The 25,372-nt window shown below is 35.3% G+C and overlaps 1 protein-coding gene across 1 annotated transcript; it reads left to right on the top strand.

The window, feature by feature from the left end:
* Nucleotides 1-4,243: 4,243 nt before the first annotated feature.
* LOC100731886 (olfactory receptor 7E24-like) lies at nucleotides 4,244-5,197 on the top strand. The gene has a single exon (XM_003461719.4). It carries the CDS (start codon nucleotides 4,274-4,276, stop codon nucleotides 5,195-5,197), a length of 924 nt encoding a protein of 307 aa, XP_003461767.2. The 5' UTR covers nucleotides 4,244-4,273.
* Nucleotides 5,198-25,372: the final 20,175 nt, after the last annotated feature.

Below are 25,372 nucleotides of genomic sequence, written 5' to 3'. Positions count from 1 at the left end.
AAATGTTTTGAAACAATGTGAATATAATTGTATATATATATATATATATATATATATATATATATATATATGTATATATATATATATATATAAAATATGGTCAATATTGTGCATTGTTTGCTATGTGCATTTTACATGAATAACATATAGGGTGATGGTCATTTTAAAATTATATATAAAGTAACAGAAGTATTTAATATGTGCTAACTTCACCCGATTAAAAGGAAAACTCCAAAACTCTCATGAACACTTATTGTCTTTATGACTCCTTCCTCCATTCTCTTTGGAAAGTCCTTAGAGAGGGGGATGGCATGGACCAATTTGGCTAATTATGAGCTTTGGGTATTGAGTCTCTAAGGTCATGGAGCAGTCAATAATTGGCTAGTCTCCATGTCTTCATTTTGATGATTCCTGTCCAGGGAGCTCCACACTTGTGTCACAAGCTCCTTGGTTGTCTGCATTGGGACGCCCCTATATAAATTTGTATTAATTTAAATTCTGAAGACAGAGTCTGATACTTCACTGGGCAGCAGACATACGAGGGTGTTTAGATGTGATTTCCTTAACTGTGACCTAGCACAGAAACAGCATCAACCAGTAAGTAAATAGGGATCTCAGCAATACGGGAAGGATTCTGAAAAGTATGTTTTCTTTATCATAAGGAAAATTATTACAGATTAAAAAAATTTTTTGGTACCAGGAATTGAACTCAGGACCTCACACTTGCCAAGCAGGCACTGTGCCACTGAGCTATACCCCCAGTCAACTATGTCACTTTGGGAAGTCAGATACAGAAAAATAAATATGAAAAATATCAGTTATAAGGAATGGAACTTTTATGATGGTAGTTGTATTAGGAAGAGCAGAATTATTATTTTAAATTTGATTTCTCCACACCCTGTTTTTACTTACCAATGTTCTTTCAAACATAGCAAGAAATAATACATCTTTCTGAAGTGCTTCTTAACTCTAAAAGCTTTACCAAGGTAATGAAAAGATTGTAGACATGTTAATGGTAATATCTTGAGCTGGTTTTGAGAGTGTGCTGTATTTCAGGCTCTGAGCAATCTATTCTATGAAGTTTGTTTCATTTAATGTGCTTTATCTTACTATAATTATAAGTACTAACATTATCATTGTTTATAGAAAATGGAAAGCTTGTCATTTTAATGGAACCTTCAGTAGGTTCTAAGGTTGAAAAATGATGGGTGGGAATTGGGCTGTCCTAAACAGACATGGAATTGCACAAGAAATGCCACTGGAAAATTGCCATTCACATCCTTTGACTTCTGTGTCTCTCCATAAGGGAACTGTTGTTCACAATGTCTTTCTTGTTGGAGGCTTTTGAAAGCTCAATAAGCAGAGTCATGATCAGCATCTGCTGCATCCACCACAGAAAAGCCGTCATCCAACAGTTTCCCTTTTGCCACCACTGCAGGACATTCTTGTAGCTTCCCATATCCTCATCTTGTTTCTTCAAATTCCACAAGCCTCAAATAAGGTTAAGGCTGGTCAGGATTTCACTTCTCTTTAGAAAAATTGAGAGTTAAATATGAAAATATATTGTACCAGCAATTTAGACTCAGAACCTCTGCTAAAAACATTCTCTGTAGGCAAACATTGTACTGTATTTGACAGAATCTGTTGATGTATTTTTAATTATTTCTACACTAAGTATTTTTGACATATAAGCCTTTTAGTCCATTTAATTCCATCTGTACAAAACATACGAAAACATAATGGAGTATTCATTTATTTGCAAAGGTGCAAAGAGACAGGAGCAGGTAAATACATGCTTGTGCTTGAGATGCATAACAAAACATCATATTTTTCAAGTCTCTCATTTTTTGGATAGTTAATTCTATTTATCGGTAAATTTCCAGCATACTTACTCATGTAATTAGTTTGTAATGAAACAAAAGCTCATAAATTTTAAAGTTCCAAACTCTGTTTAGTTACCACGTAGAGATGATATTATTTTCCTTGTTTTCCTCAGGCCTTAAAGGCAGAGAGAGGAAGACAAACTGACAAACATTATGACTATTTTAGCAGAACAATGATGCAGGACTGACATGTTCATTTCCCCAGTCTCCTTTCTTGGTACAGGATCCACCACTGGAGCAAACTGCAAATGTTATTCTCATATGATGAAGATGCAATTTCGTGTGTGTTGTCGTACAGAGAAAATTACCAGACCAACCCCAGGGATACTTTAAAGGAATATCTCAATAACAAAAGGTTGTAAATTATACTAACTCACTCACTGATTTTAGCAAATAATCAGCAGTCTTACATGCATTATTTGTTTGAAATCAGAGAAGCATCACTCACAAATACACCATATACAAGTTTTTATGTGAGTGACAAGGAGAAAGGTACAAGACATTTCAAAACATTACGTTAACAATAAATTTACAAGTTAAATGATATCTTAATACCTCTCTGATCATCGTGGCAAAAGCTGAAGGCGAGATGAAATCACGTCATGAAATCTACTCTCTTTTAGGCACAATGATTTTTTTTTTTTCCTAAACAAGCTAGATGAGCTTTCGGTACTCTTTAGGTGGGCTTTAAAAAATTACTCTGGGTTCATAAATCAGTGACAAACCAGAAATACTGAAAGGAAAAATATCTATCCATAAAATAGAAATAGATGCCTATGAGGACAGGAATGCAAGAAAATGAAATCATGGAAAGATAGCAAGAATCCAAATTTCTTAGGTGACTGTTTAGATCTAAAAAAACGTTGGAGTTGATGTAAATGCTAAAAAATAGATACAAACATGTATGTTTCTGTAGAGATATTAATGGGGTATTTCTAAATACCAAAGTATATTTAAGAAAGTGATTCTCAGATCTGGTGTAAGAGAATAAAACAAGTACCTAAAATGTAGATTTCAGATTAAATTTCATGGTCTGAGGCTGCAGTATGTGGATATTTTAAAATTTACCTGGATGAATATATTAGATGCAAGAGTGATGAGACCTGAATTACTTTGAAAACAATTTTTTACTTCAACCATATAAGGAAAATACTTTTTTTTGTTACTCCAGGAGGGGGGTTACATTATTTACAAATGTTCTTACCATGTTTCATATACCTTGGTGACTTCAGATGAATTTCCAAATATGCTTACATTGTTTAATGTACATTTCTCTTGTGTGTTTTCCCAAATTAATCACAGTATGTTTTGACAAAAATGTGAATTCAAGATTCCTTCACATATCTGAAAGAAGAGAAATGCAAGACTTATTTCTGTAAGGATTCCTATTTAAATCTGTCATTCAGAATTAAGAAACATGGAACTCAGCCAGATTTTCTTTATATTTAATGTTTCTCTTTGCACATAGCAGTTTTTATGTCAACCAAAATAATAAAGCACATTGCCACAACACTGTTGAATACTGAAACAGTGAACAGAACAGAGAGATGTTAAATTAGCAAATATCTTCTTGGAATTGTATTGTAGCAAAATCCCATAAAATACTAAATCATCAAATGTGATTTTCATCATTATTGTTTAATCTCTGGAAAGTACAATGTGGTTAATGCTGCATTTGTGGTCATAACATCCTAAAATTATGTGCACTTATTTTAAACTCATTAACACAGATGAAAGTTCACTAGAGACAACAAGAAGAGATATATGTTAAATAAATTATGCATACACAAAGAGTGAGTGAGCACTTATCTGACTGCAGCACAGAAATCAGAAAATCTAAGAAGGATGAAAATTTATGTCAGGTAACTATCTGAATACAGTGTATTCTGACAATGACTAAATTCATTGTAGCTTATTTTTAGATAGTGCAATCCTAGTGTTTGTAATATTTCCAAAACCTGAAGATAAGTGGCATTTTATTTTCTGAGATGAAAGTAACATATAATTGAATGCATTTTATTTTCTTTCAATAGAATCATATTTTGTAACGAGGGATGGGTTATGATTGGTAAACATCCTTTCAATTCTTTTTCAAGAAATTACTTGTCTTGTAGATTTTTGAAGCCGACTGCTCTTAGTCTCCTAACATTGTGCTGTAGAGCATCTGTAAAGTATGAGTGTATGGAAGACTTTGGAAAGCAAGCCACCAAGTAATGAAAGATGTTATAACAGTCAATTTTGTCACAATAGAAACAATCGTTGAAGTTTTCAGCCTTCATATAGGCATAATTTCATTGGGGATATTTGTATACATAACATATGCAGAATTTTGTGTGATTTCACTTTCTTAGTGAATTTTCTTTCTGAAAAGGTGTTCAAGCATTATCAGAATGCACAATAAAACACATGTCTCCGAATTCCATCTCATGGGCTTCTCAGATGACCCAGACATGCAGTTGGTCCTCTTTGGAATTTTCCTATCCATGTACCTGATCACCGTGCTGGGGAACCTGCTCCTCATCCTAGCCGTCAGCTCTGACCCCCACCTCCACACCCCCATGTACTTCTTCCTCTCCAACCTGTCCTTTAATGATATCTGCTTCACCTCCACCACGGTCCCAAAGATGATTCTGGACATCCTAACTCACAGCAGAGTTATCTCCTACGTGGTGTGCCTTACACAGATGTCTCTGTTTGTCTTTTTTGCCTGTATGGATGACATGCTCTTGACTGTGATGGCCTATGACCGCTTTGTGGCCATCTGCCACCCCCTGCATTATGCTGTCACTGTGAGTGCACATCGCTGTGCCTTATTACTTTTGGCGTCTGTCTTTCTTAGCCTTGTGGATTCTCAACTGCATAATTTAACTGTTTTCCTGTCCAACTGCTTCAAGCATATGGAAATTGCTAATTTCTTCTGTGACCCTTCTCAGCTGCTCAACCTTTCATGTTCTGATCCTTTGTTGAACACCATGGTCACATATATCGTTGGTGTCATCTATGGCTTTTTTCCCATCTTGGGGATCTTTTTCTCTTACTATAAAATTATTTACTCTGTTCTAAAAATACCATCATCCAAGGGGAGGTACAAAGCCTTTTCTACCTGCAGCTCTCATCTCTCAGCTGTTTGCTTATTTTATGGAACGGGCTTTGGGGTGTACCTTGGTTCAGATGTGTCCTGTTCTCCCAGCAAGGGCATGGTGGCCTCCCTGATGTACACTGTTGTCACCCCTATGCTGAATCCCTTCATCTACAGCCTGAGAAACAAAGACATCAGTAGCACCCTAAAGAAGATTCTTAGCTGGAGAGTGTAATCCCAAGATGTTTGTGATCCATTTGGAATGTAGGTTTGAAAATATTGTAAAACTAAACACCCAACTCACATTTAAATACATTTATGTTTTCTTGGTTATTTGATTTCTGAACTTTGAGTCTTTAATATGTTTCCTATTAGAAGAACAGCTAGTTGGGGAAGTTGAGAAAATTTTAGACTTGGATTATGAATATTGTTTGTGCAACAATGATACCAATTCATGTTTGAAAATTGTAAAAATGAAGTATTTAGTTTTGTGTATCTCACTACATTGAAGGATAAAACGCTGAGGATTTTTTATTTTGAAGTGAAAAAAGTAAAAGGAAATTTCAACACTTGATAATTAGAGGGTAACAATGATTAATATGTTTTGGATTGTTGTCTTTAAACTAGTTTCTTAGAGTGCAAGGTACCTGTATTTACTTTTTCAAAGAATATTAGCAGAACTCTTTCTTTCCAAAGACTTAGAAATTAGTAATATGACTATCATAATTATCATATATAACTTATCTATCTGTCTATCTATCTATCTATTTAGCTATCTAGCTATCTATTTCTTTGATGTTCTGTATTAGGGAGATAGTATGATGCCATCTGATTTATTTCTCTTTTGAATATGATCTCTATTTGCATCCATTTATCTATAAAGTCTGAAGTTTATCCTTTTTATGATAGAGTAGCACACCATTGTATAACAATGCCACATCTTTTTTATCCCTTATTTGGTTGATGGTCATTTAGTTTGTGTCCAAGGTCTGGCTATCACAAATTATGCTGCTATTAACATGGGTCAACATAAATCACTGTGGTGTGATATTTATAATTCTTCTGGGGAAGTACACAGAAGAGGAACAGCTCAGTCAAACAGAATCTCCAATCTTCACGTTTGAGGAAGCTCCACATTGATTTCCAGGATAGTCATACCAGTCTGGACTTGCACCAACAGTAGAAAAGGATTCCTTTTTTTCCCACAGCCCCTCCAGAATTTGCTATTGATTAATTTCTTGATAAGAGATGTTCTGTCTGGAGTGAGATAGACTCTCAAATTTTTTTAGTTTTTATCTCTCAAATAACCAGTGATGGTAAACATTTTTTTATAAAATTTTGTTCATCATCTGAGAAGTGTATGTTCATCTTGGATGCCCGCTTTTGGATTTCATCTTTAAATTTGGGAGTTATGATTTTTTAGTTCTTTATATGTTCTTGATAATAATGATTTGTATAAAGTACCGCTGGAAAACATTTTTCCCACAATGTTGGCTGTCTTTTCACTCTGATGTTGGGTTCTCTTGCTGAGCAAAAGCTTTTTATACGATGAGATCCCAGGAGTTGATTCTTTGTCATAGTTCCAGTATGCTCAGGCTTTTATTCATAAAGCCCTTGCCTTCTCCAATATTTTCAAGAATTTTATCTATTCTATTCTTCAGCCGATTTAAGGTTTCTATTTTAACATTTAGATCATTGATCCTTTCCAAATTTATTTAAGTGCATGGGAAAGACATGTGCCCAATTTTAATGTTCGACATACACAGAGCAAATTTTTCAGCACCATTTATTAAACAGGCTATCTTTCTTCCAATGATTGTGTTTGGCAACTTTGTCAATAATAAGGTGGCTTAGTATGTATGGAGTTCTTCTATATCTTGTAATGTATTCCACTGATCTTTGGTCTTTTTTTCCAGCACCATGCTGATTTTATTACTAGCTTTGTAATATAATTTCAAGTCAGGGATTGTGATGTCTCCTGCATTAGCTTTGTTGCCCAGGTTGCCCTTGCTATTCTAGGTCTCTTCTGGCTTCAGATGAAGCTTAGGATTTCTCTAGATCTATGATGTATGCTAGTGGTACTTTGATTAGACTTGCATTAACTTTGTAGAACAATTTTAGGAGAATGGCCATTTTCACAAGGTTTGCTCTTTCAATCCATAAACAGGGAATATTTATCCATTTTCTGAAATCTTCAATTTCCTTTTTCAGAGTAATGTAGTTTTCACTGTATAGATCTTTTATTTCGTTTATTAGATTAATTCCTAAATATTTCATTTTGTGGGGTGCTACTGTGAAGGGTGTGGTTTCACTCATTTTTCTCAGTGAGTTTGCTGTTTGTGTAGAGGAATTGTATTGATTTTTGAGTATTGACTTTATTTCTAGCTGCTTTACTGAATTTGGTTGTTACATCTAGCAGTCTTCCAATGGACTTTTCAGAGTCTTCTGTGTAAAGTATCATATAATCCTCAAATAACAGTATTTGAACTTCTTCCTTTCCTATCCTTATACCTTTCGTTTCTCTTTCTTGTCTGATTGCTCTAGCTAATATTTACAGAACTATGAAGAATAGGAGTGGTGATAATGGACATCCTTGTCTTGTCCTAATTTTAGATTGAAAGTTTTCAGTTTTTGTCCACTTAGTAAGATGTTCGCTGTTCGCTTGTCATATATGGCTCTTATCAGATTGAGGTAGAGACCATGTATTCCAAAATTTTCTCTAGGGTATTTTTAAATCATTAATGAGTGCTGTATTTTGTTGAAAGCTTTTTCTGCAAATATTGTGGTGACCATGTGATTCTTGTCTCTTCCCGGTGGCATATGTATCGTGTTTATTGATTTGTATCTCTGCATTCCTGGGATGAATTTAACTTGACTATGGTGTATAATCTTCCTGATGACATGTTGCACTCTGTTTGCCAGTATTTTATTGAGGATCTTTGCATCTATGTTAAATGGAGAGATTGGCCTATACTGTTCTTATTTTGGTTGGGTCTTTCTCTGGTTTTGGTATTAGGGTTATACTTGCTTGCTTCCAGGAATGAGTTAGAGAGAATTGCTTCCTTTTCAATATCATTGAAAAGTTTGAGGACTTCTGGGATTAAGTCTTCTCTAAATGTCTAGTAGAATTCAGCTGTGAATCCATCAGGAATTGAGCTTCTATTTGTTGGTAATGTTATAATTATATTTTCAATTTCATTAACTAAAATTGAGTTATTCGGCAGCTTTACATCTTCTTGATTCAGCTTTGGTAATTCATATGTTTCTAGGAATCTGTCCATTTCTTCTCTGTTATTGAACTTATGAGAGTAAAGGTTTTCAATGTAGGTAACAATGATCTTCTGTATTTCTTCAAGGTCTGTAGTGATTTTAACTTTTTCATCTCATTGCATGGATTTGAGATTTTTCTTTCATTACTTCTTTGTATTGTTTTCTTAGTTTCAATTGCATTAATTTCTGCTCTGATCTTTATAATTTACTGCCATTTTTGAGCTTGGGCTTGACTTTTTCTTCCTTTTCTAGAAGTTTGAGGTGCAGCATTAAGTTGTTTATTTATGCTCTTTCCATTTTTCTAATGTGGAAGTTCAGTGCTACAGATTTCCCTCTGGTGACTGCTTTAATTGTGTACTATAGGTTCCAGTAATTCATATTTGCATTTTTGTTTGACTGTACATATTTTTTTATTTTTCTTCTTTAATTACTTCCATTACCCACTGGTTGTTTAGGAGAGTGTTATTTAGTTTCCACGTGTTTATGGGGTTTTGTGTGTGTTTTTATGTCATTAATTTCCAAATTTGTTGCCCTATGATCAGGTAGTATGTCTGTAATTATTTTAATTCCTTTCTATTTACTTAAGCTCATTCTGTGGGCTAGTGTAGGGTCTATTTTAGAGAATGATCCGAGTGCAGCTGAGAAGAATGCACATTGTGATGTTGTTGGGTGCAATACTCATTACACAAGGACCTAGTAGTAGGTCCTTATTTCACAAGTTTGGTTTAGTTCGATTATTTCTTTTCTGAATATTTGTTTGATTGATCTGTTTGTTGGTGACAATGGGGTATTACTGTCCCCTGTTATCACTGTAGTACTGTTTGTTTGGTTTTTGACATCTATTAAAATTTGTGGCATAAGCACCTGCCTTGCAAGCAGGCGGTTGTGAGTTCGATCCTCAGTACCGATAAAAAGAAGAAAAAAGAAAAAAAGTGAAAAAAAATTTGTCTTATGTTCTCAGTTGCTCCCACATTTGGTGCATATATATTTAGGTTTGTAATCACTTCCTCTTGAATTTTTCCTTAGCAGGTATGTTGTGACTGTCTTTATCTCTTCTGATCATTATTGGTTTGAAGTTCTCATTGTCTGCAAACAAAATAGGTACCCCTGCTTTTTTCTGGGTGCCTGTTGCATGGAGTATTATTTTCTATCATTTGAGTTTTAGTTTATGAATTTTGTTTTGAGTTAAATGTGTCTCTTAAACACAGCATGTTGGGTTTTGTCCTTAATCCACTCTGCCAGTCTGTTTTTTTTTATTGGTGAGCTGAGATCATTTACACTGATGGATATAACTGATAAGTACTGACCTATCACTGTCATGTTATGTTCCATTGCTGGTTTTCTACATTTTCTTTCATTTTTTTGAACTGCTTAGTGGTTTCTTTTTGTTGTTGCTCTTGAGATTGCAGTTATCTTTGTCTTTTTCTAGAGTGTATTTCAGTACTATTTGTAGTGTTGGTTTGGTGGCCATGAATTTCTTGTTTTCCTTGTCATGAAAGTGTCTTATTTCTCTATCAAATTTCAAAGAGGGTTCTGCAGAATACATCCGTTGGGTTGAAAGCTGTTTTCTTTTAGGACTTGAAATATTTCATTCCAAGCTCTTCTTGACTTAAGCATTTGTGTTGAGAAGTTTGCCCTGATTCTGATGAGCTTTCCTTCATAAGTGATGTGTTTTTTCCTCTGACAGCTTTTAGTATTCTGCTGTTGTGCTGAATTTCTGAAATCCTAATTATTATATGTGTGGGTGAAGATTTATTTTGGGTATAGCTAATTGGGTTTCTATACGCCTCACTTATCTGGATATCAGATTCTTTTCTGTGTTTGGAGATGTTCTGCTATTATTGTTTTAAATAGTCCTTTTATGTCATTTGTGCTGACCTGTGCTTCTGCATTGACACTTATCAGTATTGTATCATTTTTCTTTGCATCATTTTGATCTGTTGAATTGTTCCCTGGTTCCTTGTTATTGTTAATAGATTTTTTCCTCCATGATCATAAACTTCCATCCAGTCCTCAAAATCTGAGAATCTTGCTTCAGCTTCATTGAAATGGTTTTGACGTTTTTTGATGGAATTTTTAATTTCCTAATATCCTTTTGAATGTGTTCCATACATTCTAATTCTGTCTTGTAGAGTTCATTCAAAGCTCTCATCATTTTCTTATGTTTTTCTATTTTTTTATCTATATAATCTTTAGATACACTTACCATTACTTTCATAATATTTGCTGTTTAATTTTTTTACCTGAGACATTATTTCTGATCTGATTTCTGCTATAGCTTCATGGAGTTGTTTCTTTACTTCAGTTGCTATCATTTCAGAAAGTTCAGTTGTGTGATTTCTTATGTCTCCCATTTCAGTGTTCCCTGTGTTTGTTTTTGGTTGGCTGAGGACTGAGTCTTCTCTTTCATTTTGTCATTTTCTACTGGAACCCATGGCTAGTCAGACACCTTCCTGATGGACTGCACTGGCAGGGTTTCAATCTTCTGATATCCCTGTGGCTAGTTGGAGTGCAGCCCAACCTATGGCCAGGATCCTTGTGCTCTCTGGCTTGTGAGGTTGGCCAGGTGTCCCTCTGATGTACTGTGCTGGGTTGCTCTGGGTTGATGGACTGGGAAGAGGTTGGATCCTCTTGCTGCTAGCAGGGACAGACTCTAGGAGTGTGGTGCTGGGTAATAGAACCTGGTTGAGTGGAGTTGAGAACCTCTGGCACCCAGGTGGCTAGGATGCAACCCCAGTATGTTGGGGGGGGGGGAAACACTTGGCTGAATGGAGTTCAAAACCTGTGGGAGCCAGGCAGCTAGGTGGAGCATGACCTTGAGCGTGGCACTTCCTAGCCCTTGCCACTGGCTGGGAGGAGTTCAGAGCTTTTGGAGCATGAAGTTAGCCAAAATGCATCCCTAGCATATGTTGCTGGGGCCTTACTTCTGCTTGGATGGAGTTTGGAGCTTCTGAGAACCATCACATCAGTAGATGGGACGCACTGCTGAACTATGTAACTGGGGCTTTGTGCTCTGATGGATGGAGCTCAAGACCCATTGTTGCTCCCTGATTGGTGGCTTTGAAGCTTTGGGCTGGGCTGGGCTTGGTACCTCTGTGACCAGTGAAGCTGGCCCAGCATTCCTCTGATGGCCTTCACTAGATCACTGGGCTAGGCAGAGGTCAGATCCTCTGTGAAGGTAGTAAGGATGCACTCCTGGAGGGTGGTGCCAGGGCCTTATCCCTTGCTTGGTGGAGTTCAGAACCTCCAGGACCCATGAAGCTGGGCAGAGCAGGACCCTGAGTTTGGCAAAGCCTGGATTTTGCCTCTGGCAGGGGGAGTTCAGATCCTCTGGCTGATTATTGTATTGTATCATATGCTTTTCCTTGGTAAGATCATGCCTTTGTGAAATCATTTCAAGGCTCAGGCAAGATAGACTGAAATCCACCAATAAGAGATAAAAGTGATTGGCATTTAAACTTGACTTTTGGAATCTTATGATGCTAATCCTTAACTATAAATAATAAAATTAAGATTACAATAAAATGGAGCAGTTTTAACAGTTCATAATGGAACACAAAGCAAAAATTACATTGCATAAGCATCCCCACAACGTATGTTGCTGGGAATGTATGGATTTGATAAAACGTAGAAAACCAGCAATGGAACATAACATGACAGTGATTGGTCAGTACTTATCAGTTATATCCATCAGTGTAAATGATCTCAGCTCACCAATAAAAAGAAACAGACTGGCAGAGTGGATTAAGGACAAAACCCAACATGCTGTGTTTAAGAGACACATTTAACTCAAAACAAATTCCATAGACTAAAAATCAAATGATAGAAAACAATACTGTATGCAACAGGAACCCAGAAAAAAGCAGGGGTAGCTATTTTGTTTGCAGATGATGAGAACTTCAAATCAATAATTACCAGAAGAGATAAAGACAGTCAAAACATACCTGATAAAGAAAAATTCAAGAGGAAGAGATTACAAACATAAATATATATTCACCAAATATAGGAGCAACCAAGTCTGTAAGACAAATTTTAATAGACACGAAAAGCCAAATAAACAGTAATACAGTTATAACAGGGGACATTAACACCCCATTGCCGCCAAGATACAGATGAACCAAACAAAAAATTAGAAAAAAATTAACCTAACTGAATCAAACTTGGGAAATAATGGACCTAGTACATGTGTACATAGTATTACACCCAACAACATCACAGTCTATATATTTCTCAGCTGCACTCAGCTCATTCTCTAAAATAGACCCTACACTACCCTCAGAACGAGCTTAAGTAAATAGAAAGGAATTAAAATAATTCCATGCATACTACCTTATCATAGGGCCAAAAAATTGGAAATTAATGACATAAAAACCCCGACAAAACCCACATAATCCCATGGAAACTAAATAACAATCTGCTAAACAACCAGTGGGCAATGGAAGAAATTAAAGAAGAAATACAAACAATATCTACACTCAAACAAAAATGAAAATATAAATTACTGTAACCTATGGGACACAAAGCAGTCATCAGAGGGAAATTTATAGCACTGAACCCAAAGACCCAAAGATCAATGGAATATATTAGAAGATATAAAAACAATTCCCTACATACTAAGCCACCTTATCTTTCACAAAGGTGTTCAACCCATTCACTGAAAGAAAGATATTCTCTTTAATAAATGGTGCTGGAAAAATTGGCTCTGTGTATGCTTAACATTAAAATTGGGCACATGTCTTTCCCATGTACTAAAATAAATTTGGAATGGATCTATGATCTAAATATTAAAATGGAAACATTAAATCTGATGAAGGATAGAATAGATAAAATTCTTGAAAATTTTGGGGAAGGCAAGAGCTTTATGAATAAAACCCTGATCATGCTGGAACTATCACAAAAAATCAGCTCTAAATTTTTTCATGGCTATATCTTGTAGTCTGAACAACTAGTTTGGAGGTAACAATATGCAATGTATTAGCCAGTGTTAATCTATTATTTTGTTTTCAAATTTTATATCATAATTTTTATATTTTGTGTTTTTAAAATAAAAAAGGAAAATAATATAAGAATAATTGGTGTCAATGAAAAAGCAGGAGCCAACACAAATGATATAAACTTTGAAACCTTTAATGCTAAAATCAGGAGTAAGACAAGGATATCCACTATCACCACTCTTATTCAATATAGTTCTGGAAACATTCTCCAGAGTATTTAGGCAAGAGCAAATTGAGAAGTATAAGGCTAGGAAAGGAAGAAGTTAAATTACCGTGATATATATATATATATATATATATATATATATATATATATATATATCATACATCTATGATACTGTATAGAAGGTCCCAAAAACTTCACCAAAAGACTTCTAGATTTAATAACCAAACCTAGCACCATAGCGGGATACAAAGTCAACACCAAAAAATCAATAGCATTCCTGTACACAAGCAAACAACACACAGAAAGAAAAATAAGAGATGCTGTGACCTTCAAAATAATATCCCTCAAAGTGAAATACTTAGGAATCAATCTACCAAAAGATGTAAAAGATCTATATATTGAAAATTACAACCATGATGTGGGACATCCTAAGTACTCTAAGTGCTCACATCAGAAAAGTTAAATGTCAGGTCCTGTGGCAGCCATCAGAATTTAGCTGGAAAAAGCCAAGCAATGTGACAACCAGGCTGGCAAGTGCAATCTGCTCAGTCTCGTTAATATAGCACATTCATAATTTTTTATAGTGTGATAGTGTTGGCAGCAGACTCTGAGAAAATCCTGTGTTATTCTCTTCTTGACTATGGCCAGAGAGGAAATAATATAAGCCAGTAAGAGCAGAGGGATCTCATGAACCTGAGAAGATAACTTGAAATTATAGTTTCCCTGCCATGAAAATAATCAGACAGTCAGGGTAGACAGCTGGGAAAGTATAAATATAAAAAGTAGAAGTTATAAGAAATACAAATGTTTTGTTTTTTGAGTGGGGGATGAGAATTCTCGTTTCAGATTTGCTTCCTACATACTCTGTCTCTGCTTTCTTTTGGTGTCTCATCCACAGTGAAGGAAATGTGCCCTTCTGCAGCACTGTCTCAGTACCATGAAAGGTCCTTGAAGGTGATGGTAAGGCTGTGGAGGAGGAGGAGGACAGTGAGCACAGCCTCATAAACCGGTGCTGAGGGCTTCCTGTACTCCAGCACTCAGGCTGGTTCCGTGCAGCTCACTACATTTGTTGGTTTTGTCTTCCTGTGGTTAAGAGTGTTTACCTTATCATTTCATATGGAAGATACACCAGGTTATTCAGTACTAAAATATTAAGCTACATTCAAATTGATGTTTCTGATTATAGGCAAAGGACATCACATGAGGATTAATCCTGGCATGTTTTCCCTTTACAACACATAGTCATTTCCCTTTCTTGTCCCTTGTGGAAAGGAGTCCTGGCCCCCTGTCCCAGGGTTTTGTGGAGCCTCATGAGAGATCATGGAACAGAGCAGTGTGGAAAGACAGTTATGCGACACAGACAACCATCCCAGAAACAATGTACACCCATATGATGCAAAATGTGGCATGAATTATTTGTTGAATATCACAGAAGTATCTCCCATATATTTTCACTTGTATAATAGAGAAAAAACCAGGGTATTTCCATATGATTAAGATCCTAACAAAGTAATATACTCTCTCATTATGTTACTAATTTCTCTGCTCCCACTGTGCAAGATATTTGTGGTGCTCCCAACATCCTTCTCTGTGTCTGAAATTTTCTCACACAGCCTCAAATGGAGATATGTCAAGTAAACAAAGGAATTAAAATGCACTTGTGGTTAAAACTTGTGAGCTTCTGCTTAAATGTGTCTGTGGATGGAGTGGGAAACTTTAGTGCATTGGACAGCATCTGTCAATTTCATTTTTAATCGTTTTAGGTCCACTTGTTCTTTTTTCTTTCTTTTTTTGTCTTTTTGAGACAGGGTCTCACTATGCAGATCAGGCTGGTCTTGAGCTCGCTTCGAAGCTGAGGCTGGTCTCAAACTCGCAATGATCCTCCTGTAGAGCCTCTTAAATGCTGGAATTACAGGCATGAGCCACCACATCCGGCTCCACTTGTTATTTCTTGATACAGGACAGATTTTAATATTTCTGAGGCAGCACTGACTTTAGTGTTGATTTCTTTGTAACCCAAACACACTATGGATTATACTTATGGCAACAGTTGCATATGGGGTCAATGTTTGTAACATTAGAGCAAAATACAATTTACCTTTCATTATTAATAATCATAAAAATAATATGAATTTCAATTATGTTCAGTGACTTGAAGTTACCATTTCTGTAAGAAGACATTTTATTGTTGTCTTCGTGTAATTATATGTATAAGTTTGGACAGGAATGTTTTGCTGTCGTTTACATCTGATTTCCCAAAGCCTATGCCTTGGTTGTCTCAGAGGAGGCAGCAGAAATAAAACCTCTTTAAACATTGAAAGAAGTCTTCCTTGAATAACAATAGTTCTCTTTACTCAGCCTGACAGAAACGTGTTCAGTAAGTTACTGTCTGGAATATCCCACAGATACAGAGACAATAAAAATAGCTCTTGTTTCTGTCGTTGTTACAGACACATGGTTCCAAAAACCCATGTATTTTCATCTATATTCATAATTCAAAAACACACCCAAGATGTACATGGCTTTTAAAAAGGCACAAAGAAAAAGGAATAGGTGAATGTAAACATCAGCCTGAGATGCATTACAGAGTTTCATATCATTCCAGCTTCTATTTCCGTTTGAAAAATCTATCAGTAGTTTTTCCCCTTGGGTAAGAAAAGAACTCCTTATATTTAAACCAAAAACTCACAATGACTACATACTTAATTTCCAAACATTCTTTAGTTGCTACAGATGTGGAAATGGGTGATGGTCTCTCCATATTTTCATTAGTGTGAGGACAGAGAGGAGAAGAGATTCTCAATACAGTACATATGGTAGCAGGTCAGTGGTACGGGATTAAGATTCGTTTCCAAGTCCCCTGCCAAGAAGCAGTCTCCTCCATGAGCAAAACATTCATGTTATTATCTATAGAAAGATGAAATTTCTATGTGTCTTATTTTAACGAGATCGTTGTTGGGCAGACTGTGGGGACACTTTGAAGATATCTCAAGAATAAGTACATATAAATGGAAATGACAGTCTTTTTTGGAAAAATGCAAAATTTTACATATATCATTATTATCTTTTGTAAATCAGAGAAGTATCTCCCACCAATATTTTAATACAGATTCTTACTTGCATGATAGGTAAAGAAGCACAACAAGTCTCTGTTTGTTCATAAAAAGAACAGTTTCTGTTTTCATTGTTCTATAATTTTTTTTTTATTTAAGAGGAAAAAGAGAAAAACACAAAACAAAACAAAGCAGTGTAAGGTTACATATAATACAGAACTACAAAAAAAAGCATAACAGTAAGAAATCACCTGTTAATAAATTACATATTATCATCTTGGAAATAGTTGCTCAAATCACAGTATCAAAGAATACAAAGTAGACTATAATTTGATAATTTTTTCTCGCCTAGATTTTGTTATCTGAACAACTAGTTTGGAGACAACAGTATGCAATATATTAACTAGTGTTAATCTATTATTTTGTTTTGAAATTTTATATCATAATTTTTATATTTTGTGTTTTTAAAATAAAAAAGGAAAATAATATAAGAATAATTGGTGTCAATGAAAAAGCAGGAGCCAACACAAATGATATAAAAAAAAACTATTTGCAGAAGTAATGGCAGAAATTCTCCAAAGGATGGAAAAAGAATCTGATACAGATAAGGGAGTCTAGAAATACGGCTAACCATAACCAAAATAAATCTGCACAGAGACATGTAATAATCAAGGCTCCAGATATTCAGCACAAGAAAGAATAATAAAGCTGTTAGAGAAAAGAAGCAGAACAGCTATGAGGGAAAGTTATCACAATCATGGCATAATTCTCAATGCAAACCCTCAAGTCAAAAGAAACTTGGAATGAAGTTTTGCAATTCTTGAAAGTAATCAACTACTAAACCAGATTGATGTATCCTGCAAAATTATTTCTCAAAATTAATGGAGCAATAAAATATTTCCATGACAAAGAACAATAGAAGAGTTTTTTGACCCCATGCCAAACCTAAAAAGACTATTGAAAGATAGTCTAGAGATAAAATGACCATAATGAAAGACCAGCATCAGAAAGAAATCAACAGGCAGGGGTAGCAATTTAAAAAGAAGAGAAAAGCAAGAAGCAACAGCATGAGAAAGATTAGCTGATTATCTAGTCATAACCATTAATATAAATGGCCTCAACACACCAGCCAGAAGAAACAGATTGGCAGAATGGATCAAAAAACAAAATGCAATGAAATGCTGCATCCAAGAAACATATTTACCTCAAAAAGAAACTCATAGACTGAAAATCAAAGGATGGAAAACAATACTCCATGAATCAGATACCCAGAAAAAAGCAGGAGTAGCTATTATGTTTGTAGAAAATGTGAATCTCAAAACAAAATGATCAAAAGAGACACAGAAGTCACTACATACTTGTAAGGAGGAAAACTCAAGGGGAAGAGACAACAATCATAAAAATATATGCACCAAATACAGAAGCATCCAACTATGCAAGATAAATATTACTGGAAATAACAAATCAAAGCAGTAACACAATTGTAAAATGGGACCTTAATGCCCCATTTACACAAAGATATAGCTCAAGTAGACAAAGATCAGCCCAAAAAAAAGTATCAGAACTGAACCAAAGCTGTAAACAAATAGACTTAGTAGATGTTTATTGAGTGTTGCACCCAACATCAGAATATAAATTCTTGTCAGGTACACATGGGACAGTCTCTGAAATAGGCCACTTACTAGTTCATAGAACATTCTTTTTTATTTAAAGAGAAAAATCAAAACAGTAAAAAGGGTACAGCTAATACAGAATTTCAAGAAAAAATATACAGTAAGAAATTGCTAGTTAATAGGTTACATATTGTCATCTTAGAAATAGTTGTTCAAATTACAAAACTAAAGCATACAAATTGGACATTCAAACAGTGAGACTGCAAACAGTTATGTTCAATGATCCAACATAAACTAAGTAATTTGCTTTTCTATCTTATATATTTAAATATATATGCAGTTATATACTTTAGATCACTTTTTTCCTCTTTTTTTTTACAATAAAATTACACATTTTGGGTTTTATTAACTCCACAGTTGTTATTACTTTTTTGATGAGAAAAAACCCAAATGCGGCAAAGCAAAACAGAGTCAGTTAGAACAGAAGGATGGACATAGTACATGATATAAAAACAGAATACCAGGTGATCAACAGTGGTTACTATTATGCCTCTTGCTATCTTAAAAAGAGTTTCTTATATCATCAGGTATAATAGAATTGAAAAAAATAGTACAGAACAAAACCAACAAAACCTAAACATTGGAGACCTTACAGGACTTCAAAGAAGATAATAGTCAAACCATAATAGGCATCATAGTAAATCTTATTGCCTTCAAAGTGGTTGCCTATACCCTCAAACTCGATACTATCAAACAAAACAGAATAGAGTAAAATCAGTCAAAATAAGAGGGGGAGAGCAATACAGGAGGTCAAATCAGGTTAATAGGAAAACCAAAATTACTATAAAATATCCCACTATTTTAAATTTATTTTTCCATTAATTAAAAAAATAAGAAAAAATAAATTATTTTTTTGGATAAAAAGGGAAGATTGACATAAAAGAGGACTTAACAACAGAACAACACAGGTAAGAAACAGAACAACTTAAGCATCAGAGTGTTTGACCACCAGATAACCTGACATAATAGTAGTTACCATATTGTCTATTTCCTTGAAATATTTGAGTATAACTTATAGCATCAAACATATCAAGACAGTGGGAAACCATTCAAAAGAATGAAAGTATTACAGGGTATTTAGAACCAGCTAACAGAAAATGAACAACAATTTCTATATTATCTCTTTGCCTATAAATTTTTTGTTTATACCATCACATATAATTAAAATATAATAATATACAAAATGCTAAAACGAATGGAAACAGAAGAACAACAGCTTGATGAGACTTCAAAACAAGACGATATTAAATCAGCACTAACTATTATGATGTCTTGTTTTCTTAAAACAGCTATTCCTACTACCACAGACAATAAAATCGAACAACCCAGATTAAAACCATTCTAATTAATGATTGAAAACATTATATGGCTTCAAGCCAATATGATCGGAATCATGATTACCACACACTTTTACATATTGTTATCATTTCTTACACTAGGGAAACTATTCAGTATTTATACATGTGAGTTTGATTTGTTTCACTTCTGAGTATGGTCTCAAGTTGCATCCATTTGTTTATAAAAATCTCAATTTGATCATTTTTATAGCTGAGTAGTCTCCATTGTATAAAAATACCACAACGTTTTTATCCATTCCTCAGTTGATAGGCACTTAGGTTGTTTCCGAGATCTGGCTATTACAAATTGTGCTACTATAAACATGGGTGCACATATATCACTGTGGTATGGTGCTTTCAGTTCTTCTGGGAATATGCCTAGAAGTGGAATATCTGGGTCAATGGGGCTTCCAATCCCAGCTATCTAAGAAATCTCCAGACTGACCTCCACAATAGTTGCACCAGTCTACACTCCCACCAAGAGTGCAGGAGACTTCCTTTTTTCCCCACAGCCTCTCCAGTATTTGTTTTTGTTGGTTTTCTGGATCTTGGCCCTTCTTTCAGGAGTGAGATGAAATTTCAGTGTGTTTCTAATTTGCATTTCTCTAATGAATAATGATGATCACATTTTTTCATTTATTTATTTGTCATTCGTATTTCCTCACCTGTTAATTGTGTATTCGTCTCAGAAGCCCATTTTTGGCTTGGGTCTTTCAATTTTGGGGTTCTGATTTTTAATTCTTTGTATGTTTTAGACATAAGTCCTTTGTGTGGGGCAGTTCACCAAGATTTTTTCCCAGTTTGTGGCTTTTATTTTCACTATGCTGGAGATTTCTTTTGATGTGCAGAACATTTTGAATAAGAGGTGATTCCAGTTATTGATTCTGGGAAGTATTTCCTGTGCAATTTGAGTCCTGTTCATGAATTCTTTGCCTACTCCTATGTCTTCGACATATTTACCCAATTTGTCTTCGAATAGATTTAGTGTTTCTGTTTTAGTATTCAGATCTTTGATCCACTTAGATTTTACTTTAGTACATGGTAATAGGCATGGGTCTAGTTTTAGTTTTCCGCATATGGAGAGTCATTTTTTTCAATATCATTTATTAAAGAGAATGTCGTTCTTCCAGTGAATGTGTTTGGCCCCTTTATCAAAGATAAGGTGGTTGAATATATTTGCAGTTGTGGTTGTATCTTGTAATCTAGTCCACTGATCTTCAGCTCTGGTTTGGTTCCAGTGCAATGTTGATTTTACTACAGTTGCTTTGTAGTATAACTCCAAGTCAGGCATGGTGATTCCTCTTGCCTTGCCTTTGCTGTTTAGAACTGTCTTTGCTATTCTGGGTCTCTTCTCACTCCAGGTGAATTTTAGGAGTGATTTCTCGAATCGATGAGGTATGTTGATGGTATTTTATCAGGAATGCATTGAATCTGTATAACATTTTTGGGAGAATGGCCATTTTCACAACGTTTATTCTTCCTATCCATGGGATGTCTTTCCATTTTCTGAGATGACCTTCAATTCCATTTTTCAGTGAATTATAGTTTTCCCTGTATATGTCTTTCACTTGTTTCATGAGAATAATTCCTAAATATTTCATTTTTTTTGGTTGCTAATGTGAAGGGTGTTGATTCTCCTATTTCTCTCTCTGTGATTTTGTTGTTAGTGTATATGAATGATATTGATTTTTGAGTATTGATTTTGTATTCTGCCACAATGCTGAATTTATTTATTATATCTAGGAGTCTTTCAATGGAGTTTTGGGGGTCTTCTATGTAGAGTATCATGTCATTTGCACATAATGATAATTTAACTTCTTCTTTTCCTATATTTACAACTTTTATTTTTCTCTCTTGTCTAATTGCTCTGGCTAGTATTTGCATTACTATATTAAATAGGGGTGGTGATAAGAGATATCCTTGTCTTGTGCCTGAGTTCAAAATAATGGCCTTCAATTTTTTGCCATTTAGTATGATACTGGCTGTTGGTTTGTCATAGACAGCCTTTAGTATATTGAGGTAAAGACTATCTATTCCAATTTTCTGCAAGGTTCTTATCATAAATGAATGTTGGACCTTACCAAAAGATTTTTCTGCATCTATTGAAAAATGACCATGTGATCCTTACATTTGGTCTATTGATATGGTTGATTACATTTATTGATTTATGTATGTTGAACCATCCCTGCATGCCTGGAGTGACTCCCACTTGGTCATGGTGTATAATCTTCTTGATGATTTGCTGCATTATTTGCCAAATTTTATTGAGGATTTTTGCATCTATGATGATTAGGGAGATTGGTCTGTAGTACTCTTTTTCTGTTGGGTCATTCTCAGATTTTGTTACTAGAGTAAAATTTGTTTCCATGAATGCCTTAGAAGGATTGCTTCCCTTTCAATTGCATTGAAGAGCTTGAGGAGTGTAGGCATTAGGTCTTCTTTGTATTTCTGTAGAATTCTGCAGTGAATGCATCTAGGCCTGAGCTCTTCTTTGTAGGTAAGGACTTAATTATGTTTTCAATTGAGTTATTCAGCAGTTTTACATCTTCTTGACCTAGCTTTGATACTTTGTATTCTTCTAGGAATCTGTCTATTTCTTCTGTGTTATCAAACCTTTGAGAATATAGGCTTTTGAAATAGGTGTTGATGATCTTGTATATTTCTATGGAGTCTATAGTGATTTCATCTTTTTCATTCCTTATTGAATGAATTTGAGCTTTTTCTTCTCTTTTTCTAATAAGGTTGGCTAGGGACTTATCAATTTTATTTATTCTTTCAAAGAACCAACTCTTTGATTCATTGATTCTTTGGATTGTTTTCTTAGTCTCTATTGCATTGATTTCTGCTCTGATTTTTATATTTTCCTCTCTTTTTTTGTCTTTGTGCTTGACTTGCTCTTCTTTTTCTAGGTTTCTGAGGTGTAACATCAGATTATTTATTTGTATTGGTTCTGTTTTCCCGATGTCAGAACTCATTGCAATAAATTTTCCTCTGAGGACAGCTGTAATTGCATCCCACAGATTCCAGTAACTTGTATTTGTGATTTTTAATTATTTGTAGGTATTGTTTAATTTCTTCCTTAATTTCCTCTGTGACCCACTGATTACTAAAGAGTGTGTTATTCGGTTTCCCTTGTTTATTGGATTCTTGCAGTATCTTTTATCATTAATTTCTAGTTTCATAATGATATGCTCCAATAACATGCAAGGGACAATTACAACACTTTTGCATTTATTTAAATATTTTCTGTGAGTTAATATATGATCTGTTTTAGAGAATGACCCATGTCCTGCTGAGAGAATGTGTATTCTGTTGTTGTTGGGTGGAATACTCTGTATATGTCTATCAAGTCCATTTGTTCACAGGTGTGATTCAGTTCTGTTATTTCTTTTCTGATTTTCTCTCTGGTTAATTGGCCCATTGGTGTCAATGGTGTGTTAAGGTCTCCTGTTATAAATATATTACTGCTAATTTGGTTTTTCATTTCTGTTAATCCTTGTTTTATATAATGAGTGCTCTGGAATTTGGTGCATATATATTTAAGACAGTTATCTCTTCCTCTTTAAGTTTTCCCCTAACCGGTATGTAGTGACCTTCTTTATCTCTTCTGATCATTATTGGTATGATGTTTAAATTGTCTGCAAACAGAATAGCTACCCCCACTTGTTTTTGTCTTCCTGTTGCATGAAGTATTGTTTTCCATCCTTTGACTCTCTGTCTGTGAGTATCCTTTTGTGTTAGAAGGGTTTCTTGTAGACAACATATTGTTGGATTTTGTTTCTTGATCCATTCTGCCCCAGTGTGTTTCTTTGAATTGGTGCACTGAGACAATTTACATTAATAGTTATAACTGTTATATGTTGGTTTGTTTTTGACATGTTATCTTTCTGCTGTTGCATCTGTATCTTTCTGTTCTGTATAATTGTCTGCTTTGTTTAGTGGTTTTTTCCTTAGTTTATCTAAACTGTCTTTCAGTATTCTTTGCAGGTCTGGATTTGTGATCATGAAGTTCTTCAGCTGCTCTTTGTTGTGGCAGTATCTTATTTCTCCATAGACTTTGAAGAACAGTTTTTCAGGGTACATCAGTTTAGGTTGGAAATCATTTTCCTTTAGGATCTGGAATACTTCACTCCATGCTCTTCTTGACTTTATTGTTTGTGCTGAGAAGTCTGCTGTGATTCTGTTAGGTATTCCTTTATAGACAATCTGTGTTTTCTCTCTGATAGCTTTTAATATTCTATTTTTTTGTTCAGTTTCTGGGATGGTGCTTCTTATATGTCTGGGTAGTTTTATTTTAGTTATGGCTATTTGGAGTTCTGTATGCTTCACTGAGCTTGATATCAGTTTCCAACCTCATGTTTGGGGAATTTTCAGGTATTACTTCTCTAAATATCCATTTAACATCATTTATGTTGTCCCCTTCATTTTCATTTTTCCCTATCAAACTTACGTTGTTTTTCTTTGTATCATCTTGCAGGTGTTGAATTGTTATTTCCTGATTTCTTATTTTTAGAAGATCTTTCCTTTCCTGTTCACTAGCTGCAATCTTGTCTTTGAGGTCTGAAATTCTGTCTTCACATTCACTGAAGTGGTTTTTACAACTTTCACTGGAATTTTTGATTTCCTGTATAATCTTTTTGCATCTGCTTTATATATTCAGTTTGTTTCTCATATTGTTCATCTGGGGATTCCATCTTTTTGTTTAGTTCCTCCAATTTTTTGACTGTGTCTTCTTTAGACATACTCAGCATCTCCTCCATTTCTTTTATCATTTCTTCTTTTAACTGAGAGATTATTTCTAGTTTGAATTACTTTAAAGCTTCCCAAGTTCTTCTTCATTTCGGTTACTATTATTTCAGGTAATTCAGTCATATGACATGTATATCTTCTATGTACTGGGCTCCTAGGCTTTCTTAGGATGGGCTGGATGTTTGAGATTGCATTTTGGTCTTTTGTTTTGTCATTTTCCTATATTTCTGTGTTTCAAGTTTTGTTCCAAAGCTTCCCCTGGGTGTGTTGGAAATTGTCTCTTATGTCATGGACTCCTGGGACTCCTCTAGTATTGTAGCTCCCTTCTTGGGTAGCGAGGCCCCCAGATTAAAAGGTTTCCAGGATCCTCCTTAGGTAGACCAAAATTCTCCTCAAGCTATTCTGCTCCCCTCTCTGGCAGCAAAGCTCCCCTGAAGGAAAGAAGGCTACCTGCTCTGGTCCAGGCAATCCCAAATACAGCTAAGCCCAATCTAGTGTGACTGCAAGCCTACTGGGCCCCCAACCTCCTTGAGCAAGCATCTCATACTCTCCTGGTGATTGGATGTTGTGTAACCATCCAGCTCGTTGGATGGCAAAACTCCCAACCCTAATAGAAGGTCACCCTATGGCCTAGGTAGGCCTCAAACCTCCTCAGCAGGGCTGTTCCTTCCTTCAGGCAGTGGCAGTAGTGCTGATGCTCTCCAGGTCGAAAGAAGGTTTCAGGCAAGTCCAGCATAGGTTCCTGCAGCTTGGCCCAGTTTCCTCTTTCAGGTGGGGCAGTTCCTGTGTGTGCTCTGGGTGAGAGAGGTGGTCAGCATGGCTGGAAATGGGTCCCACGGTTTGTTGCAACTCACTCATCCCAACAGGCAGCTGTGGTGTGCACTCTGGGTGAGAGGGGATGGTCATCAAGGCTGGAAGAGAGTCCCACAGCTCAGCCCAACTCACTCCTCCAAGCGGGCAGCTGCATTGTGCACCCATAGAACATTCTTGAGCAAGTGTAAAGGAATTGAAAATACCCCATGAATATTGCCACACCATAGTGCAATGAAATTGAAAATCAATGGTGAAAGAAACCATAAGAATTTCATAAACAAAAGGAATGTAAGTAGCACCGTCATAAACAACCCAGTGGATGACAGATTAAGTTAAAGAATTTAATCAAACAATA

The sequence above is a fragment of the Cavia porcellus genome, unplaced genomic scaffold (genome assembly GCF_034190915.1).
Source record: "Cavia porcellus strain 051 isolate PalLab524CR breed Dunkin Hartley unplaced genomic scaffold, mCavPor4.1 scaffold_17, whole genome shotgun sequence".
Lineage (NCBI taxonomy): Eukaryota > Metazoa > Chordata > Mammalia > Rodentia > Caviidae > Cavia > Cavia porcellus.
The sequence above is the reverse complement of the archived record's forward strand: the minus strand, read 5'-3'. Positions and strand labels throughout refer to the sequence as shown.